This window comes from Cyprinodon variegatus, unplaced genomic scaffold (genome assembly GCF_000732505.1).
Source record: "Cyprinodon variegatus isolate N-32 unplaced genomic scaffold, C_variegatus-1.0 Scaffold145, whole genome shotgun sequence".
Classification (NCBI taxonomy): domain Eukaryota; kingdom Metazoa; phylum Chordata; class Actinopteri; order Cyprinodontiformes; family Cyprinodontidae; genus Cyprinodon; species Cyprinodon variegatus.
Genome location: NW_015150598.1, coordinates 357,743 through 376,682, shown reverse-complemented (window position 1 = coordinate 376,682; position 18,940 = coordinate 357,743). Strand labels below are relative to the sequence as shown.

Genomic DNA, 18,940 nt, shown 5'->3' with positions numbered 1-18,940 from the left:
GTTTCCAGAACAAACATCACTGCCATAAATATTAACAATCCATCCTTGAAAGCAGGGTAACAGCCGCTGTTAGCAGGTCCTGACAAGTGGGAGGGGAACAAGCTGACCATTAAAACCGGATTTGAAAACTTTGATGAAAAATGCAGTATACATAAAATTTTAGGCAGCAACTCTTAACAAAGGATTAAAATATACAAATCCGTATAGAGGCTAAGATCAACTTCCCAGCTCAAGTTTAATCAAACAGTTGTGCGAGTTTCCTGTCTTTCTGCTTGGAACCTGACCTCCTTCCCATCAATCAGCCATCATAATACAAACAACAATACGAGGGCTGGCTGCTAAAAGCAAGGAAACCAGACTGCGCCCCCCCTCCAAGCATTCCACATGGAGACCTGGAGCCCTGATAAGAGAAGGAAGGGAAGAAAGAAGAAAACACGTTCTCCACCCTCTGCATGGCCTGCTGGCACCAACGTAGCCACATACTTCACATAGTGTTCACATGGATGCTCAGTCATATGGAAAAGAACTGCAGCTTTTTTCAGTTTTCTTTGATTACACTGGGTGGGTCCAAACATCACTCTGCCAGTATATTGAATAATCTGAAGGATGTTATTGAACAAAAATCTCTCCGATACCCGAAGGAGTTTTAGCACGTCACATTGCTGTCTTGAGAACCTGGAATGGGACCTGGAATGAACTCTACTCTTCTGGAAAATGGGATTAATCAGAAATATTTCTGCATTGAGATATTTCTTTCCCTTCTACAGTCTAAAAAGACCAATCAATCCTGCTACGGGTTCATCAACAGTCTGTTGACCCATCTACCCATCAGGTCATCCAACCCGCTAACTGAATATCCATCAAACACCCATCCTTCCACTCATCAGCATCCATACACCAATCATCAGATATCAAGAGGCTGGTTTGATCCAAATCCAAACTGCAACGTTTTACGACAGCTTAGGACACATTTAAAAAAAAAAAACTGGGATGATATAATTGTGAGATCTGACACTTTCTCAGTATAATGACAGAGCAGAGTATGTTTTTTTATATCATTTGAGCTATAAAATGTATCTCTCCCTGCAGATTTGACTGAACAACCAAAGGAGACCTGAAACTAAATGACCCTTCAGTGCCTTTTCCACCTGATCCTGAAGCCAGACAGGCTTATAAAGGATGGAGGGATGCTTCATCAATGTAGTTTAAGTAAACGGCGCTAACTTCCGGCAAATGTCTTGAACTCTTTAAAAGACAAACGGACTATATTCATGTCCAAGAACACAGAATCCAATTTGATCAAATGTAATTAAAACTAAAGCAATTCCTTTCAATAAAGATCTAATCATATAGTCTGACTCAAATCCTATTACATTGGGTCCAATTCAATCTTCATTATAAAACCACCTATTCTGCATATCATGTGATACTAATTTCTAAATCATCCTCTAGTTCATGAGCCATTTCATCGACTCACAGACCTGCAGAAATCACTTATTCTCCAAAAGCATTTGGTGACAATGGAGAGGAACAACTCTTCTAATAAGGGCTGAGAGATCCAATCACCATTTATAGATTGAAACAATCATCATAATTTGGTAATGAATCCAAACATTAACTCGACTATATAAGCTATAAAACCAGCTACTCACTGAAAAAAAATGATTTTACATTTAAGATAAAGAGTGTTTTTCTATTATTAATATGATCTGCTAAGAAAAGCTCATGGGCGGGTAGTTTCTGCATCATCTGGTTCACATTCTATTAAATAAAACCTCTGTAAGCACCTTTTGCTACCAAACTAATTATCTATTAATCAAAACAGCGGTCAACAAATGAACCTCCATGTGGTTAATACCATACATATAAAAACCCTGTCATTGAATTAATATAAACCAATATTAAAACTGGCTTGATGTGATTTCTTGTTGAATTTATTTAAAACTCTGACCCCATTCAACAGTAGTGCAGGGTTTAGTGGTTTACAGAGCACCTTTTTGTGGTCCTTGCAAGATTGAATGTAGGGTAAATTAGCTGATAAATAGTGAATATAGCAATAACATTACTTTTTTCCCAAATTTTGTTGTATAAAAGAGAAAAGATTAAAAAGTTTTGCAGCCAAAGGAAACCTGGGTACATAGCTGTCAAATAATAAGCCAACACTCATTGCACGCCAGCTGTTTAGTTATAATAGAATATTATTCGATTTTCCATATATAACTGTATGCAGCTCCATGTCCTGGGACAGTAGCTTCTGACTCTGCTGACTAACTACCATACGCAATTTCTTTATAAACAAAGCTTTTACTCTTCGTTGGCAGGATGCTATTAATTACACTAAAAGCAGGAGTGGACAGCACAAAGCTCTGCCAGTGCTACAGATTATTAATGTCTGCAAAGTCCTGCAGGTGCAGAATGGAGCCCAGAGAACAAGTGGTGTAAAGAAACTGCTGTTTACACATTGCATTTGTGCAAAGCAGGCCTCCAGAGTTATGGCTGGAGATAAAACCCAACGTGTAAAATTAAAAGCATGCGTTATTACCCTTATTAATAATTAAAAAGAAACTGTAGATGAGGCATTGCTTATTTTTACAGACAGTGATGCAAAAAGTTGATCTGTGTCTGAAGGGATTAAAATACCAACTCAAATAAACACACGTCTGGTTCTACTATCTTGAGAAAGACTCCTCCATTGATATCTAACCAAAACCTAAACATGAACTAAATCCAAACCTTAGTCTATAACATAACCTCCAACCCCAAAGTAGCATTTTTCAAAGGGTCCTCACAGCAATACAAATGATAAAAATGGTCCCAACAAATAGTCGAAAACACACACACACCCCAGAGGCATTACATCAGCAGAAGAGCATGAAAATTCATTCTGGTGTTTTTTTTTTTTTTGATTTTCAATGGTCCCTGAACTGCTGCCTTATCCTAAATCCCAGACAGACGGCCGATCCACTCACACCTTCCTAAACGCCCCAGCTCTACGTGTTCCTCCAACCTTTTTCATAAGAAAAGCATGATGGAGAATATATAGGTTGAAGTTCTGTCATATAGAGGCTTTATTCCCAGAAACACAGATGGCCATTCATTTAAGAATAATACCCACATCACATGGCAGTTTTTTTTTATTTTTAGTTTTACTTAAACATTAATTCAGTACAAAAAGTCTTTGGATAGGCCTATTTAATGAAAGAAAACAAAAAAAGTTAGATTAGCAGTGACAACTTTAAACCCAGACAGAGTGATGAAAACTGCTATTTCATAAACTATGATAGGCATAAAAAGTTTCTGGTTCAGATTTGGTCAGCAGGTGGTTTCTATGTTGGACAGGTCATGATCAGTTTACCCATGAAATAACCTTTTAATTTAGTGATGATTGGAAGCTACAACGCAGACGCAAACTTTAGCATTTTAAGCGGCGTGTCAATTTATTCTCGCAGCGAGATCCATCCATTGTGGAAAATGCAGCCAAATAATTTAAAAGTCAACACATTCATCATCCAAACAAAATGTTTTTAACCATTCATTGTTGTCAACACCAGAACCACTTCCTTTCCCACTAATAAAGAGGGCCTCAAAAACCAATGTAGACATCCAGGCTGTTACACACAGTTTTATGTCGTTTTTATGCTTCTAAACAAGGTTTTCTTACCGGTAAATGTTTGTTCTGACCAGATCCAGTTGGATCTGTTTCTAGTAGTAGATCAGGATTTTGTTCTGATAGAGCCTTAGCTATGGATGATAACATCGTCTATCAGCACAGAGTTTCAATATCAAACTTTTGAGATTAAGTTATTTAAGAATGACTTCTAGTTTTAACAAATTCATTCTGGTGGTTTTGCATTTTTTGGATTTCACCTTTTAAGACAAAACTTCACTCATTTTACTTTAACCTATCTTTTCTAGCCCATTTTAATTTTTAATTTTTTTTTTTAATGACTTAGCAATAAAATACAACGTTAAAAGATAATCCTGGGTTTTGGCTTTGAGAAAATGCGATAAAACATCAGGAATCATTGGATGTTAGAACTGAGCTAGCAGGCAGTGTGCTTGAACATCAGGGTGCTGGAGGAATTGAACCAGCAACTTATTTATTGTTTTTATTAAGAATTCCTAAAATACCCACATCTCTTATTTCCATAAGCAGCTGATGTTTTACGCATCTCTACAGGGGATGGGTTTAGTGTTGGCTATGAGCGAGTTATAGTGACGCAGTGCAGGATTGTGATGCATTCAACTGAACCAGAGAAGTAATATCAGTGGTATGGCTTTTTCACAGTTTTAAAAGGGCAAAAAATACCTATTCAACGTTTATTTTGAGTAAATATTTGTAACCAAATATAACAGAAATATTATATTGGACAGTAATATCTATCTAGATACCATTTGTATCACTTCAACGTAGTTTATTTATGCACTAAAAGCTGTTTTTCCATTCGGTATATAACTTGATATAAAGTCATATTTTTTATATTTGTTAATTATTTTGAATAAAGACAATGTGAATTATTTCATAAATGGAAATGATTCAAACACTGATCATGTTTTAGGAGTCTTATCATGAGCCAGTTATTTCTTTTTTTCCAGTATAGGTTTGTGTAACACAGAATTTCCATAATATGTGCCTGTTTTGTCTTCATACTGCAGGAACGCAAAACATAGAAATAAAAAAAATTGCATCGGCAGAATTAATGCAAAGCATCCTTCTTAGAGATACATTCTTAAAACTGCTGTAATCTGCTGATACAAATTGAGCAGCTGTCTCTGAACAGCTGGCCTTGCAAATCTCTGCAGGAACGCAACTTGAGGTTTTTACACAGTCTGCATCCTTCTTTACCCCTCAATAAGGATAAAAAGGAGGCAACTGTGGTTCCCTGTCATAGCAGAGATTTCCCAAAGCATTCCCAGGTTTTCTCACACCTGGGGCCTTTTTTTTTTTATGTGCAACAAATTCCTGCAGGCTCCCGTTGTGAAACGCTGCGGGCAAGTTCACGGCTGCAGGCTCACCCAGGCTGAAATCTCTTAGAGACACGTACGCTTTAATGAATGGCCGACTGCTTTCTAACAAAAAGGCTTCGGGGGGGATTCTCATCAAACAATGAGAGATTTAAAAACAAATAGAAAGTCCTTCCATTTGTGACTGCGAGCCACCGACCACATGGGAAGCCAAGAAGACCACACACGGAGAGAAACAAGCAGAGCTTTACGTTACATAAAGACAAAGATTACATTAATACAGTGTGCAACTCCTAACTGCACACTCACACATCCCAACCAGCCCCTTGCATGAACTTTGTATCAGCATTTCACCCTCAATGCACGCGTGAAACATGCACCTTTGAAACAAACAGATATAACTTCATCTTGGCTCCATCCTCACACAGGGACAGCATCCCCTCCACTCTGCTCACCTGGAACACTGCTGTGGCCATCCTGTCCGGATCGCTGCCTGTCTGTGGATCGCTCTCACTCTTTGCTGTTCTGTGTTTTAGTGTTGCATCGTCCTTCGCCTCCCTCCCTCCCCACCACCTCCTCTGAGCAGGTTTCCTGTGAGCTCCGACCAGATGGTTAAAGCTAGATCCACTCAGTTACCTTGGTGCAGCGCAGAGCCAGAGCAGCGTACAGTACCACTGTATGTATGTGGGAGGTTAAGAGAGGAAAAGTGTGTGTGTTAAGCTATCAGGGCTGAAGAGTCTCTCCCTCTCTTAGCCCTCCTCCAAGAAAATGAGCATAAAAATTCCTCAGGAGTCCTAATGTGCGAGTGGAGGAGAAGTGCAGCCAAAGGAGAATGAGAACATCCCACAAGTGGAGGCGGCGCAGTGCAGCACTCAAAGCTGAATAAGCAGGCAAAGTCTGGCTGCTCCCCTTCTCCTTCGCTGCCAGGGCTTTCTCCTCCCTCTTGTTCGAGCCGTTTTCACCCTCCTCCCAAACGGAGAAACGAATTAGGAAAAACAAAAATACTCCGTTTCCCACATAATGAGACAAGAAGCAGAGAAACTAAAGCCTTTTCTGAGTCTGACACCCTCCGTCCTCATAAGCTCATTCCTCGTTCTCTGCTTGTTATCAGCTTCTCAAGTTACAGATTTAATATGAGGCCCCCCCCCCCCGCAACATAAAGACCATTACTCTCACTTTCTGCACAGCTGCCACAAGAGAGAAACTCCCATGAAAGAGGCTATTGACTAAAACATGGAGTCAGGTTTGAGGGCTGCGAGGGGAACTGAGTTATCGGGCACAAGCCATCAATGTTTATCAGCTTAAAAGGACACTGAATAAATCTATTAATATATTCATCAAAAAATGATGCTAAAGGTGGACTACCAACACAGAAAATCTGAAAGGTTGTGCATAAAAACTGCAGCTTCCACAAGGTTCAAGAAAGAAAGAAGGATCCAGGTCCTACTGATCAGATTTAATGATTAACTGTTCATCCTTTGGGGTTTCATCTGGCTCTGGCTCTGGAGGATGCAGGTATGTTTTAACACAAAGCCAAGATGGAACAATATCAGCAATGACCTTAAATAAGCAGCCATCCATCGAAAAAATGGTTTTAAGGCAACATCCAAACCATCTGAGGTCCATCGTTCTATAGAGCGAACCATTATTTCCAAGTCAAAAACATAGAGGGCAGCTGCCAATCTGCTCAACGTCACAGCAGATGTGAAATATCCCCAAACTCAAAACCTTTTAGGTCAGGCCTCAGTAGGTTAACAGGAAAAGACTGAACCAGGATGGCTGATTGGGAGGAACCAAAGAGAACATTCATCAGCTGGTTTCCACTTTAAGAACATCAGGCTGGAACGTCTACGTTTTTTACCATATCCTCCAGACAGATTATGTTTAACAATACACAGCTCCATGTTTGGAGAAAACTTCACACAGCATCACTTTATCCCAACTATCAAGCACGGTGGTGGAAGGGTGATGATCAAAAGCTTTTCTGGCACATTGTAGGTATTGACTGCGTTATTAACGCCTCTTCCTCATTGCTCTGTTTAGACCAAAACTTCTGCAGAAGATCGGTCCAAACAAGACAATGACAAGACAGTATCTACACTATAATACAATGACCGTTAAGTCAAGATCTTTCAATGACCTACAGTGGTCAAAGTACAGGCATCAAGAATGGGCAGAACTAATCCCCAAAAAAGTTAGACAGGAAACAGCAACTTTTTTTTTTAACGTAGCTTTTCCATTTTCGTTTTTTTTTTTTTTCTATGGTCAACATGAAGCACAATTGAGGGATCTGTGGTGTTTCTAAATTCTTTAAAGCTTCTGTAATATGGATATTTTTAAACACTTTCTTATATGTAAATTCTCCATACTAAGGTGGATGTCATTTCTTTCCAAAGAGTTGCTGATATTGACAACATGAATACGATTTGGCTGTTTGGGAAATGTTGGTTCCTTTTGTTTGCAGAAATGAAGATGGGATCAATCCCACTAAAGTCTGGACTAAAATCTGTATGGTTTGAAGGGAACCGTACACAGTTTATGAGAACCATACAGTATCATTGGTTCCAACAGATCTACAGGGTGTCTCACATAATTTAACCTTAACCTTTTAGGAAACATCTACTTCCTGGATGGTACATTTGCCCCATAGTGACCAGACCAATAAACAAACTGCTTTTGAAAGAACAAATAAGAAACCAAATGGCAGATAAAGCTTCAGGTTTGCTAACTCTGCAGCTACGGGTGTTCTATCTAAGGAAAACCAGTTGATTGCATCAACTATGATTCGAAACAATCCCTCACAGTTAGCATGCTTGTAGCGACAGTGGGGAGGAAAAAAAAACTCCCTTTTAACAGGGAGAAACCTGCAGCAGAACCAGGCTCAGTGTGAGCGGCCATCTGCCGACGCCGACTTGGGTTCAAGGAGACAGAAGCAGAGATACAGAAAGAAGCAGAAATACAAAAAATATTATCCCTTTAAGAAATCAGCTTAAACACAAAATTTACTTTGCAGCTGGAAGTAAAAAAAAGAACATAGTCTCTCACTTATATCAATATTCTTATTCTATATAACGGTTTTCTGAGGAATATATTTATACCAGATCTCCACTAAAACATTTCGTCAGCCACACATTAAGAAAGGTAAGTAGGACAGTAAAAGAAATAGCTTTGTGTAATCAAAGACAATAAAATAGCAAAATATCCTCAAAATTAGTATGACAGAAAATAACACATAAAATTAGCCAGAGTTTTGCTTTCAAGTGGGAATTCTCTCCTACCACCAACACTGGAGATTTATTGGTTAAAAGCCAGCTAAATGAGGAGTATAAAGAGGAGGAGTAATTACAGCAATCAGAAATGGTTTCACTTTAACCCACCGATTGAAAACATGCTGATTACAAACCAGCCGCCTCCATCATCCAGATTCCCGTTTCGAGTCGCTGCATCTGAAAACAAGCTGCACGACTCAAATAAACCAGTGAAAGCAAAACACTGGAAACCAGAACACCTGCCTTATTGAAAAATATGTGCATACTGTCATGCCATGCAAAATAAACATCATCAAATTAAAAAAGTGATCAAACCAAGCATTTGGAATTCAGATTTTCCTTTTAAAGCCTTTACATCTATTATCCAGTAGCAGACAAAGGACACAGAGGAATGCTGGCTACAAATTTGCCACACGTTAAAAATTATACCTCAACATGCAGAGCATGGTCATCAGCTTTGATGCTACCAGGGGGTAATTACATGGAAGGCAGCACCTTTAACTGGAGACTTGTTCCCAGATGTTGGGACTATGAGCGCCATTTAATTCTCTATTAATGACAAGGGCCAGGAAGGAAGGTGGGCAGCAAGGGAGGCGACGTGTGGTTTATGGGAACAAAACAGCACGCTTGTTTACCACCGACAGATACCTTCACTGTGGGGCTAAACGGTGGGAATTCCCTGATTCCTAAAGGCCTTCTTTCTGCAGACGGGCAGCTTCTTCCCAACATCTGAGGAACTATAAAGCATGGGAAAGTTCTCCGTGGCATATCTGCAGCTAATATGGTTGGCTTGGTCTGGTCTATTTCCTGTTTGTTGTACACGTATGCTTGCAATCACTGCAATCAGAAAAAGCTATTATTTTATCAACTCTTGCTCAATTTTTTTTCTTATCAAATTGCCCATATTGATCAAAAGTTCCTCACTTTGACAGATCAGAAACTGTAGTTTCTCTTCACAAATACTAGGGGCAAACAGTCTGCCATCGTTAATCTGATCAGCCACCTTTTGTAGCAAAAGCTATGTTCTAAATTAAAAATTATTAACTATTAGGTTTAACAGAAGACCAACAGATCCAACAGTTTTCAATCAATCGAAAAGCTTTTTGCTTGAAGATGCCATAAAAAGTTAGTAAAGAGGAACTGAGCCGTCATTTTTTCCCAGCAAGGACTGAATGGTTAATATTAACGAACGGCAAAATGGCAAAAATGTTTTCAGTTAAAGCTAGAGCAAATGCCATAACAACAGAATGCTTCGGATTCAGCCATGAAACCGGTGACATCCTGCATGATGAGTTCTCGTCTAACAGGGGCTAAAAGGATTATGTTTATGTTTTGATCGACAATTCTTTCTACGCAGATGTGCAGCAATAACCTGACTCCGCCAGATGGATTTGCTCCGCATATCCATCTGGAAACCTTCCGTTAAAGTAATTTTGGGAAGGGGCGAAAATACTGGTTAGCTGATTGGCCTATGTTGGTGATAGACGGGCCAAATAAACCAATCAGATCAACGAAGCATATGACGTACTAACAGAGCGACGACGAAAACACAACCACAAGCCAGGCTACTCTTGCCGAAACCAGTCGGGAGAAGAGCAAAAACATCTTTTCCTCTGAGAAAAGCCTCCAGAGCAGTGTTTTGCTCTTGTTTCAGTGAAGAAATACTCTGTAATTCCGATAAAACTTGCTCGATAGCCACGCTAACGCTAGTTTCATCGGCTGAAGCAGCCATGTTCTTTAGGCTGAACTGTCGCGCTTCTCGTTGCGTCACACCTCAACCCGCCTCAAAGCCAACGCTGATTGGACGTTCATTTGGTGAACGGCTCCAAATTTTCTTTAACGGAGAGTCTCCAGACTGATCTGCGAGTGAAACCTTGAATGCTTGCAAGATCAGGATGGTCTCACGAGGCTAGTGCAGCAATGCATTGATCTAAAGAGAAAAAATCATCAGGGGCCAACATAAGGGGCAGGACATATTCGTCAACAGGATTATTTTTGTGATCGCTCACTTGATAAAGATTCTTAAGTATTCTTAAGTATTTTAACCGCTTCCGTGTTTATATCCGCCATGTTGGCCACACAATCTTCCGGGGGCGACATAATACTTCCTGCTTTGATACAAAAAACTGCTTTATTTTTAATCATTACTACATGAATATCTCAATACTAGTAATGACAGTAATCAATTACAGGAGAGCAGCTTCAATTAAACATTTCACCCCAATATTTAAAATAAAAGTAGTGAGTATATGATTTAATGAGGCCCAACAGGAAGCAAATATTTCAGGTTGAAAGCAAAAGATATAGAACAACAAGATTATGATGCATTTTTCCTCTGAACGTTTAAGCAACATTGGTTGCTTGAGACAAGTTACAGAGGAACAGAGAACTTTGACAATGAAATTGATTGAAGAGGGGAAACCATATGATTACATCCAGAAAATGAGGCTGCAGAGCTCAAATGGTCTCAGATGCTTTAAATGGAAACCAGAAGTAGAAAATCAGAAAAGAAATGTAATTGAAGAAGATCCAAAAATGTCAAAAACCAATCAGCTAAAAATCAGATGCAGGGCGAGCAGAGTTACCTGCGGGTCCTGTAAGTGATTAGAAGATGTCAAAGGGAAACCAAGGAGAAGCTACAGTTTGCCTAAAAGGAAATTCGACAAGCCTGAAGACAATTTGAGCAACAGGTGACTGACCACTGAAAGCCAGTTTGGTCCATTGGATCCATGATTAAAATAATTCTCAGACCCTGAATTCATCAGCGGATCATCGCGTATCAATCATTACAGGATGGGGATGTTTCTTTGAGTTTCCAGTGTGGCAAAGCATTGTTGTTCCCCAAAAAGTCGACAATCTGGGCTCCCGAATGGAAATTTCCCCAGATGTCAACTCTATGATCTACTAGATACATTTTAGATATTCATAAATAAATGCATTGGAAGAGTAGTAACTTTAATCCAGCATAGAAACATCTGAAAAAAACACTGAAGAAGGATAATTTCTGTCTGGCTTAAAGCTTTGGGCTGTAGACATCTTTCCTTTTTTTCCTCAAAACATAATGTTAGCTCCATATTTAGCGTTTTAACCTATAGTATATAATTTCTGCTCAAAAATAGCACTACATGTCTTCAAAAACAGGCACCTTAGAATGTCCAAAAACAGAGCCGATGAGAGTGAAGAGGATGGATAAAAGTGTGGATGAGGTCCGGTTTCATGGGTCTGACTCAGGCTTTCCCAGACGACAGCAGGGCTAAGGAAATTTCTTTCCCAAAGCGATCAGTGCAGCTCTACAGTAACACCCACGCTGGCCATGGAGCGCTTTTATTAGTGTAGGATCAGGACTCTGGCAGCTTTAGCGCCGATCGAACGAACAAAAGCAGCGGAAAATCCTGCTCCTGGAATAAATGAACATGTCAGAGGGTTCTGGTTGGGAATCTGGCAGCGGCCCCCAGAGTCTTTGACATCCAACAAACTGAACCTATCAGAGCTTTTTGCAAAAAGAAGGAAGTTTGATTGAAAAATTGCATTTCTGTAAACATTAAAGCAGAATGAATTGATATCGCTGCCGGCTTATAGGAGTGGCTTTTCAAATCCTGGCTCCTCCATCACTGTCTCCTTCGTACACTCGACCCATTGTTGACATTCTTTCCTTAAACTCCTGATTACTCCATCATGTCGAGAGCTGGGCGTTCCTGTTTGTTTTCTCTGCTGTATCTAAGCACATTTCACTACTGTACTCTTACTAAACACATGGCCATGAGCCACCGCTCACTGTGAAAGCCATTTGCTGCTGCAGCTGAAAACAGATGACAGATGGTTGTTTTTGCTACGTATCTTTGCAGCTAACAGTCCTGTTATTATCATACCTGAGCTGAAACGGCTTATTTAGCAGACCGAAAGTTAAACTAATTGGTTTAAATGTAATAAATTTACTTGTGTGACATTTTTCAGCAAGTCTCTGCAGGTGGGATGTTTCAGATGCGCTGTGCTGTCAACCAATGAGCTGAAAGAAAAATCAATAGAAGGGGCAAGATGTAATTAGTGCATCCTTCCAGATATTAGATTTAAAACCCGACAATCAGGACGTCGCAGTTTCCTTCTTACGTCTAGTTGAGGGTCCGAGATTACTCCTGTGCTTAAGCACTTTGGTTATGTTTTTAAAAAAATGGTTGTTGTCTTCCGGAGAGGAAGGTTCTGAGCATGTGTTCTGTCTAGTGACTGCTAATTCAATTAGCCAGAGAGCTCCTGGCTGCGCCTGTGTTTAATCAGACTCAGGGCTGCTTTCTGGCAGCTACTGTGGTCTACACTCATTATAAACAGACCCTGTAGGTTTTATTTTGCTCCAACATGTCCCCATCTTCATGTGTGTCCTGCTGATACCACTTTGACACATCTGGTCTGTAGTTTTCCTTTACATAGGTATGTTTTTATCCCCCAAAGCAGTGCAACTTACAGTGACACGCAAGGATACTGTACAGTAGGAAAAAAATGTGATTAAAAACTAATAATGTGATAAAACCACAGATTTTATTCTATTTTTATTGGTTTGAATTTTCAGTTATCTATAAAAACAACATTGAGGTGCCACTTTATTTCTAGAAAACACTAATCTGTTGTTGTTGTTTTTTTTGTTCATTTGTTGTTTTTTTCAGTCATTCCCAAACTAAGTCATGATGGATTTTCGGCAGATACAGTCTTGGTTTCTGATGCTCGAAAAAAAAAAAAAGTATTTGCATGTGTAAGGCGCAGGCCTAAACATGCAAATTCCTGCAGCATAATCTGGTTTCATGGTGTTAAATTAGATGCACAGTTTGGTCTCTGGAAACCAAAAAACTGGAAATATGCTGAAGTATCTTCTTCTTTGGAGTTAACAAAAAGGGAAAACGGATCATTTGAAGCTGTATATGTTTTTTTTTCGAGCAGCTAACCCAAACTGAAGACAATATCATCATTATAAGACGTCTTATGAGAATCTCCTTCGGGTTTTACAGGAGCAGATTTAGATGTAATGAAACAAGATGTCTGTTGAGAAACCTTTTTACACGGAGAACTGGGACAAAACCTTTCTGGGGAAGAAATTGTTGTTGTTTGTTTTGCTGTTGTTTTTTTTTTTCATCTTTTATTGTCATTTCATTGTCAGCAACGAAATGAACTCTCTGCATTTAACCAATCCACTTGGGGAGAAGTGGGCTACCATTGTGCGGCCCCCGGGGAGCAGTCTGGAAGGGTCTTTGCTGAAGGACCCAGAGTGGCAGTCTGTGGGAGTGGGGCTTGAACTCAGACCCTATGGATTCCCAGTGCAATGTCCTGACTAGGTCGCCACTCCCCCCCGGTATCTGTTTTGTTTCCAGGGTAGCAAGGTTTGTTCTGCAGAGTTAGTTTGCAAACCTAAAAATTAGCCTTCTAGCTTTACAGTTGACAGCCACCCTACCGAACCTGCTTTAAAACAAAATCCTATATAAACTATTACATGTAAAAGGGAACAACATAAAGCTTAAAATGAGAGTCTAACACGCCAAGCTGTTTTAAAATTCTGTATCAGAATGTTTAAGTCTCTAATTGTACTATTAGGGACCAAGAACCAGAGACTTAAAGGTATCGTGGAGGATAGGGATGCACGATATTGGGATTTTGGCCGATATCCCGATATTTTAAAACTCATGTAGCCGATAACCGATATCGATACTGATGTTAAAGCTGGACAAAAATAAGTAGTCATTGAGAATAGCTGTTTTGTTATCCATTTCTGACACTTTGAAAAATAATATACTCAAATATATTTTCATATGCTGATATCAAATAGATTTTTAAAAACGCGGTATCGATCTATTTTACTTTCAAAATCTCGTGAAATTTCATCGTTCTGTTACAAACTCTCGTGATATTTTGCAAATTCTTGTGAGATTTTGTTAGTAAAATAGATCGAAGCCGCGTCAATATATCAACATATAAAAATATGGCAACATTTTGTGAATTTTCGGGGGATTTCGTAGCATAACGATGACATATAGCAATATTTCATTAGTAAAAGAGATTGATATGGTGTTTTTAAATGGCAATATATCAGCATATGAAGATATTGTGATATTTTAATGTATCAATATTTTTTCCCTCGTCATTAGAAGTTATTAAGTCTGTAAAAAAGAAGTTTTTGAGGAAGAAGAAGTAGTATTTTATTTTTTTTTTTAGACTTTAGAAACTCAGAAGCTGATCAAATATCGGGTTAAATATAGGTGGGGTGGCCGATGTCCGATATTCAGTTTTAAGGCCGATACAGGCCGATACCGATAGGGGGCCGATTATATCGTGCATCCCTAGTGGAGGATGTTCTTTTTCCGGGTGGATCATCAACATAAGTGGTCCTACTAATTGTCAATTATTCTGGTTATACGTTTACATAAGGCCGTCCTACATGCTCGTCCCCATTTTCACTTATGGGTGGTGAGTCTTACATAGTGGAAATATTGCAGATCTTCTTTAGGAAGCTGAGCTTGTATGAGTGACGCAAACAGCGTGCACGAGGAGAAAAGGGCTCTTCCATGCTCTCCTATGTGTTTAATAGGCGTTTCATCTCAGTAAAGGCTACAGGGTTTTTATCTGCATTATTTTTTAAAGCAGAGAGGGCTGGTCTTTTAAAAAATTTGCGAAAATCCTCCACTATACATTTAATATACATAATATAATATTCATCATAGCAACACGCTACTTTTCAGGACCCATTAGATTCAGTAACATAAATTGTTTGTATTTTTGGCACAGCACGGTCCAAAATTAAATATCTGTTAGTATTACCAAATATTTTATACATCTCATGTGGTGCACCATTGTTAACCTACTAATTAGCCACGTTTTGGGAAGAGATGGAAACTGATCTGATTTCAGATGAACTAACAAATAGTTATCTTATGACATCTTCCCAAAAAAATCCCCTTCACATGTGTGCCTGCAGGTGCTTGAACGTAATAAATAACACAACAAAGGCAGTGTGTTGTATTCTTGGCTGTACAAGGGAATTTTTATCTTCAGAAGGCTGTTCAAGTATGTAAAAAATGTTTTAAAACATTAAAACCTGGTGTTTAATCAGACCCATCCACCTAGAGCACCTCAGGTACAACAAAGACTGGTATCAGACTTGGTATCTAGCCTTGAAATAATTCATTTTTCTGAAAGCTAAGTTCAACAATACAGTCACATTATCTTTCAGAATTGAAAAAATACCTTTGAAATATTTGCTACTGATCTTTACATATTGGAATACCCATAAAACCTTTCTGTAGGATAAGGCAGTGACGCCTCAGTCAATTTAATAATTTACTACAGTATTAACAGATAAATCGGTCTCTAAAGGTTCCAGTAGCAAGTCTCACACCTGTTGAGTATAAAGGACAATAGATTGCTAGAGTTTTTTTTTTTTTTTTGTAATTACAAATCAAATAGAAATATGATTTTTTTCTCTGGCAAACAAAGGGGAATGAAAGGGAAACTATTTCTCAGGGAGCAGAAGGCATTCAGCAGAACCCTGAACTCGTTGAAGATGAGGTCAGACACAACAAATCTGAAATAACAAAGAGAGATCTGAGGAGCGGCCAGAGCAAAGAAAAATATGTTATCTCCTCTGCTTTGTCCAAGCATTCATTTGGAGAATCTGAAGTGCAGGAGATGTGAAAACAAGTGCTTGATTATCTTGAATCAAGGACTGAAAAACATCAGGAAGCAAGTAGACAAGTCCTTGAACTTTGCTTTTTTTGGACATTTTTTCCATCTTAAGAGTAGACTATGACAGCTTCCTTCTTCTCACACAAAATCAACCGGTTAAACATTAAATTTTTTTGTCTTTTCTTTTCTTGGATGTTAAAACTTACATTTCCAGTCATTAAATTGAAAAAATAAATATTAGGATTTCATAATGTAAGCAAAATACTATTTTGTTATGGATAAACAGAGGTGTTGATTATCACCTTGTAGAGTCCAGAGGAGTCCGACAGCATTAGAGCTCATTTGGGTGCAACTATTATGATAATGGTGATTTATCTGCAATGAATTTGTTCAAATATGTTTTTAAACCAGAAATAAGAGAGGTCACAGGGGTCATATTATAAGCAATGGCATTGGACTTCATTGAGTTCTAGGTGGGCAGTTTGCGTGTGATCTTAGTAACCAGCAGCTGAAAACTGAATATAACAGGTCAGAAACATCAGAAGCATCTCTAAAAGTGCGCCTCAAAGCTCCTTTTTTGACCCAAACCCTTTCTCCCTATATGATAATGATGTAGCATAAGCTGCTGACAGTTCTTATATCCATCATGATGCTGATGACGACATGTTATACCCAGCTGGCTCTTCTCTCCTCTCATCATAATCTACTCTTTAATGAGGCCTCCCCTCTGTACACTGCAAAAATGATCTAGAAATAAGTAAAAGTTTCTTAAATTAAGTGTATTTACCCTTAATTTCAGTAATTTCAATAAGATGATCTGCCAATGGAATTAGTATGTTTACTCTTAAAGTAAGATAATTAGAAAACATACACTTCAAATAAGAGACTGCAATTATTTTTCTTATTTTAAATGTAAATTGTCTTGTTCCTTTGGCAAAATGTCTTACTTACCTCCTCAATTCAAGACAAAATGCACTTATTTTAAGAAAAAATTATTAAGATTTAAATTTTTTTGCAGATCAGTTCTTTAGAAGTCAACATCTTCTTATGACCAGTAAGATCCAATCATTTTTGACTGGAAAACTAAGAACCTAGCCTTAAAGATCTGCTACGTAGATATTTAAGGTCTCTGCTTATTAAATATGTACAATCCTCAAAATATAAAGTATCTGGCTGGAGTAATCTCTGGTTCAAGACACAGATGCTTTTGTAGAGAAGATGAGTCCTTCAGCTCTGACCTACTGTGACACAATCAACAAAATAACGTGAGTCCTTACTCTTAGAAAACCAGACCTTCATCATCATTCAGCTTTCTGCTTTTCCACCAACAAGCTCTTCCACACTCATCATTAACTTATAGTCTGTTTCTCCATCACACTGGTTTATGGAGCATTAGGGTCATATTCTGGTTCACACATTAAGCTGAACAGCTCGCTTTGATACAACCCTCTACCTGAGCTCCATTCTAGAAAAAAATGTCAGTAAGACTGGTTTAAAATGTTATTTCTCCATACCATACTTTTGAAACTGAGGCTGCAAAGGAGCTATGTTTTAATGATGCCCTTTATTTAGTCCTAAATCAGCTGAATGGATCTTTAAAATTTTAACAACGGGCCTCTGTAAGAACTGGTAGAAAAAAAAGTTTTTGGAACACATCTGTGGTTATCTGATTGGGTCCAGCCTGTTTTAGCAGGCTGTTAGTCCCACCCCAGTCCCGCCTTAAATCAGGCATCATCGCTTCTTTACCGACTGTTAGGCCATTGATATAATGCAAGTCAGTCTGGCAGCCCAGACTAATAATCTTCTGTTTTACTGTATTAGTCAGAGGGATGTTTACTGCAGGGAATAAAAAAAATGTTTTCTTTCTTTCCTTATTTCTAATAGTAAAGTTGTTTAAAAAGGAACTGCACCAATGATCATTTGCTTCAAGAAAAAAAGGTTTATCCATTTGAAAACAAGAAGGATGATGGAAAAACCCAAATCATTTAGTGAAAAATAACGATATTAAAGACATTCCTGCAAGGTTTTACTTCCTGCATCCTGTCATCCGAAAAAAACGCCCCAGTTCCCTCCGCTTCTGTTTTTGGCTCATTTCTGTCATCACCCTGATGAGAATTTTTACAAACAAGGTTTAACACATTTTTTACATCCAGCTGTGAACAAACACGGCTTGGATTGGCCATTTGCTTGGAGTTCACAAGTTAAATTTGAGGCAAGTATCACCATCAGGAAGATGATTTATAGAGACGTGTCTCAGCTTTGGATTATATTTAAAATGCTTTTGTTTTATTTTGGTTTTGTTTTTTGTTCTTTTTTTAAACCCTCCTGACTGCAGTCTGGACCAAGAGACGATAGCTATCACGCCTGACCCTGTCACAGTCACTCCCTTGTTTTTCATCTCATGCTTGTTAGCAAATTACTTCCTGCCAAAGCTATGACAAATATCAGCTGAAATGTTTAGAAAAGGAAATGCTGCTGTGGGTTTTGGAGATGGAAAGTCACTGATTTGTGTATTCTGGACATCGGCATCAGCTCCTCCCACGAATTTGATCTCTGACTTCCTGAAACTTGAACGTTATCAGCAAGTGTGTGCTGGGCTCCACCATTCATCACACTTTGATCTCAATCTCAGCTGCATTAAAATCTGAGCGCCTGGACCGGAGTCAGGACCACTGATTTAATGGAGTCCCTCTACGTCTCTTGGGCTCAACAGCTGCAGTAAGGTTTGGCTAAATGAACAGCTTAATTTAAACCCAAAATACCATCCAATCAGGACCATATTTGGTAGATTTTTTGTTTGTGAAATACCGGTTGGTTGTGAATAAAACCAATTGTGCAATGTCTTTTTGCTTTTCAACCTTTTGTTCAGATAGCTTCCAACATTTTGAGGCTATAATTGAAAAGCCTAGCTGGGCAGTAGTGCAGTTGGTAGCACAGTTTACTTGCAGCAAGGTGTTCCTGGTTTAAATCCCAGCCTGGGTTTTTCCTAACCTGACTCCGCCAGATGGATTTGCTCCGCGTATCCATCTGGAAACCTTCCGTTGAAG

The 18,940-nt window shown here is 38.8% G+C and overlaps 1 protein-coding gene across 14 annotated transcripts in view; it reads right to left on the bottom strand.

The window, feature by feature from the left end:
- The window catches only part of LOC107086212 (tensin-1-like), a 204,983-nt gene that overhangs the window by 93,701 nt on the left and 92,342 nt on the right, over window positions 1–18,940 (bottom strand). The window contains exon 1 of one of the 14 annotated variants that reach the window (XM_015377009.1): window positions 5,421–6,021. The exons of the other annotated variants lie outside the window; for them this stretch is intronic. Within the exon in view, the coding sequence (XP_015232495.1) occupies window positions 5,421–5,441 (21 nt within the window). The 5' untranslated portion in view covers window positions 5,442–6,021. Of the gene's footprint in view, window positions 1–5,420; window positions 6,022–18,940 lie in introns of those variants that run through there. 14 annotated transcript variants of the gene reach the window in all.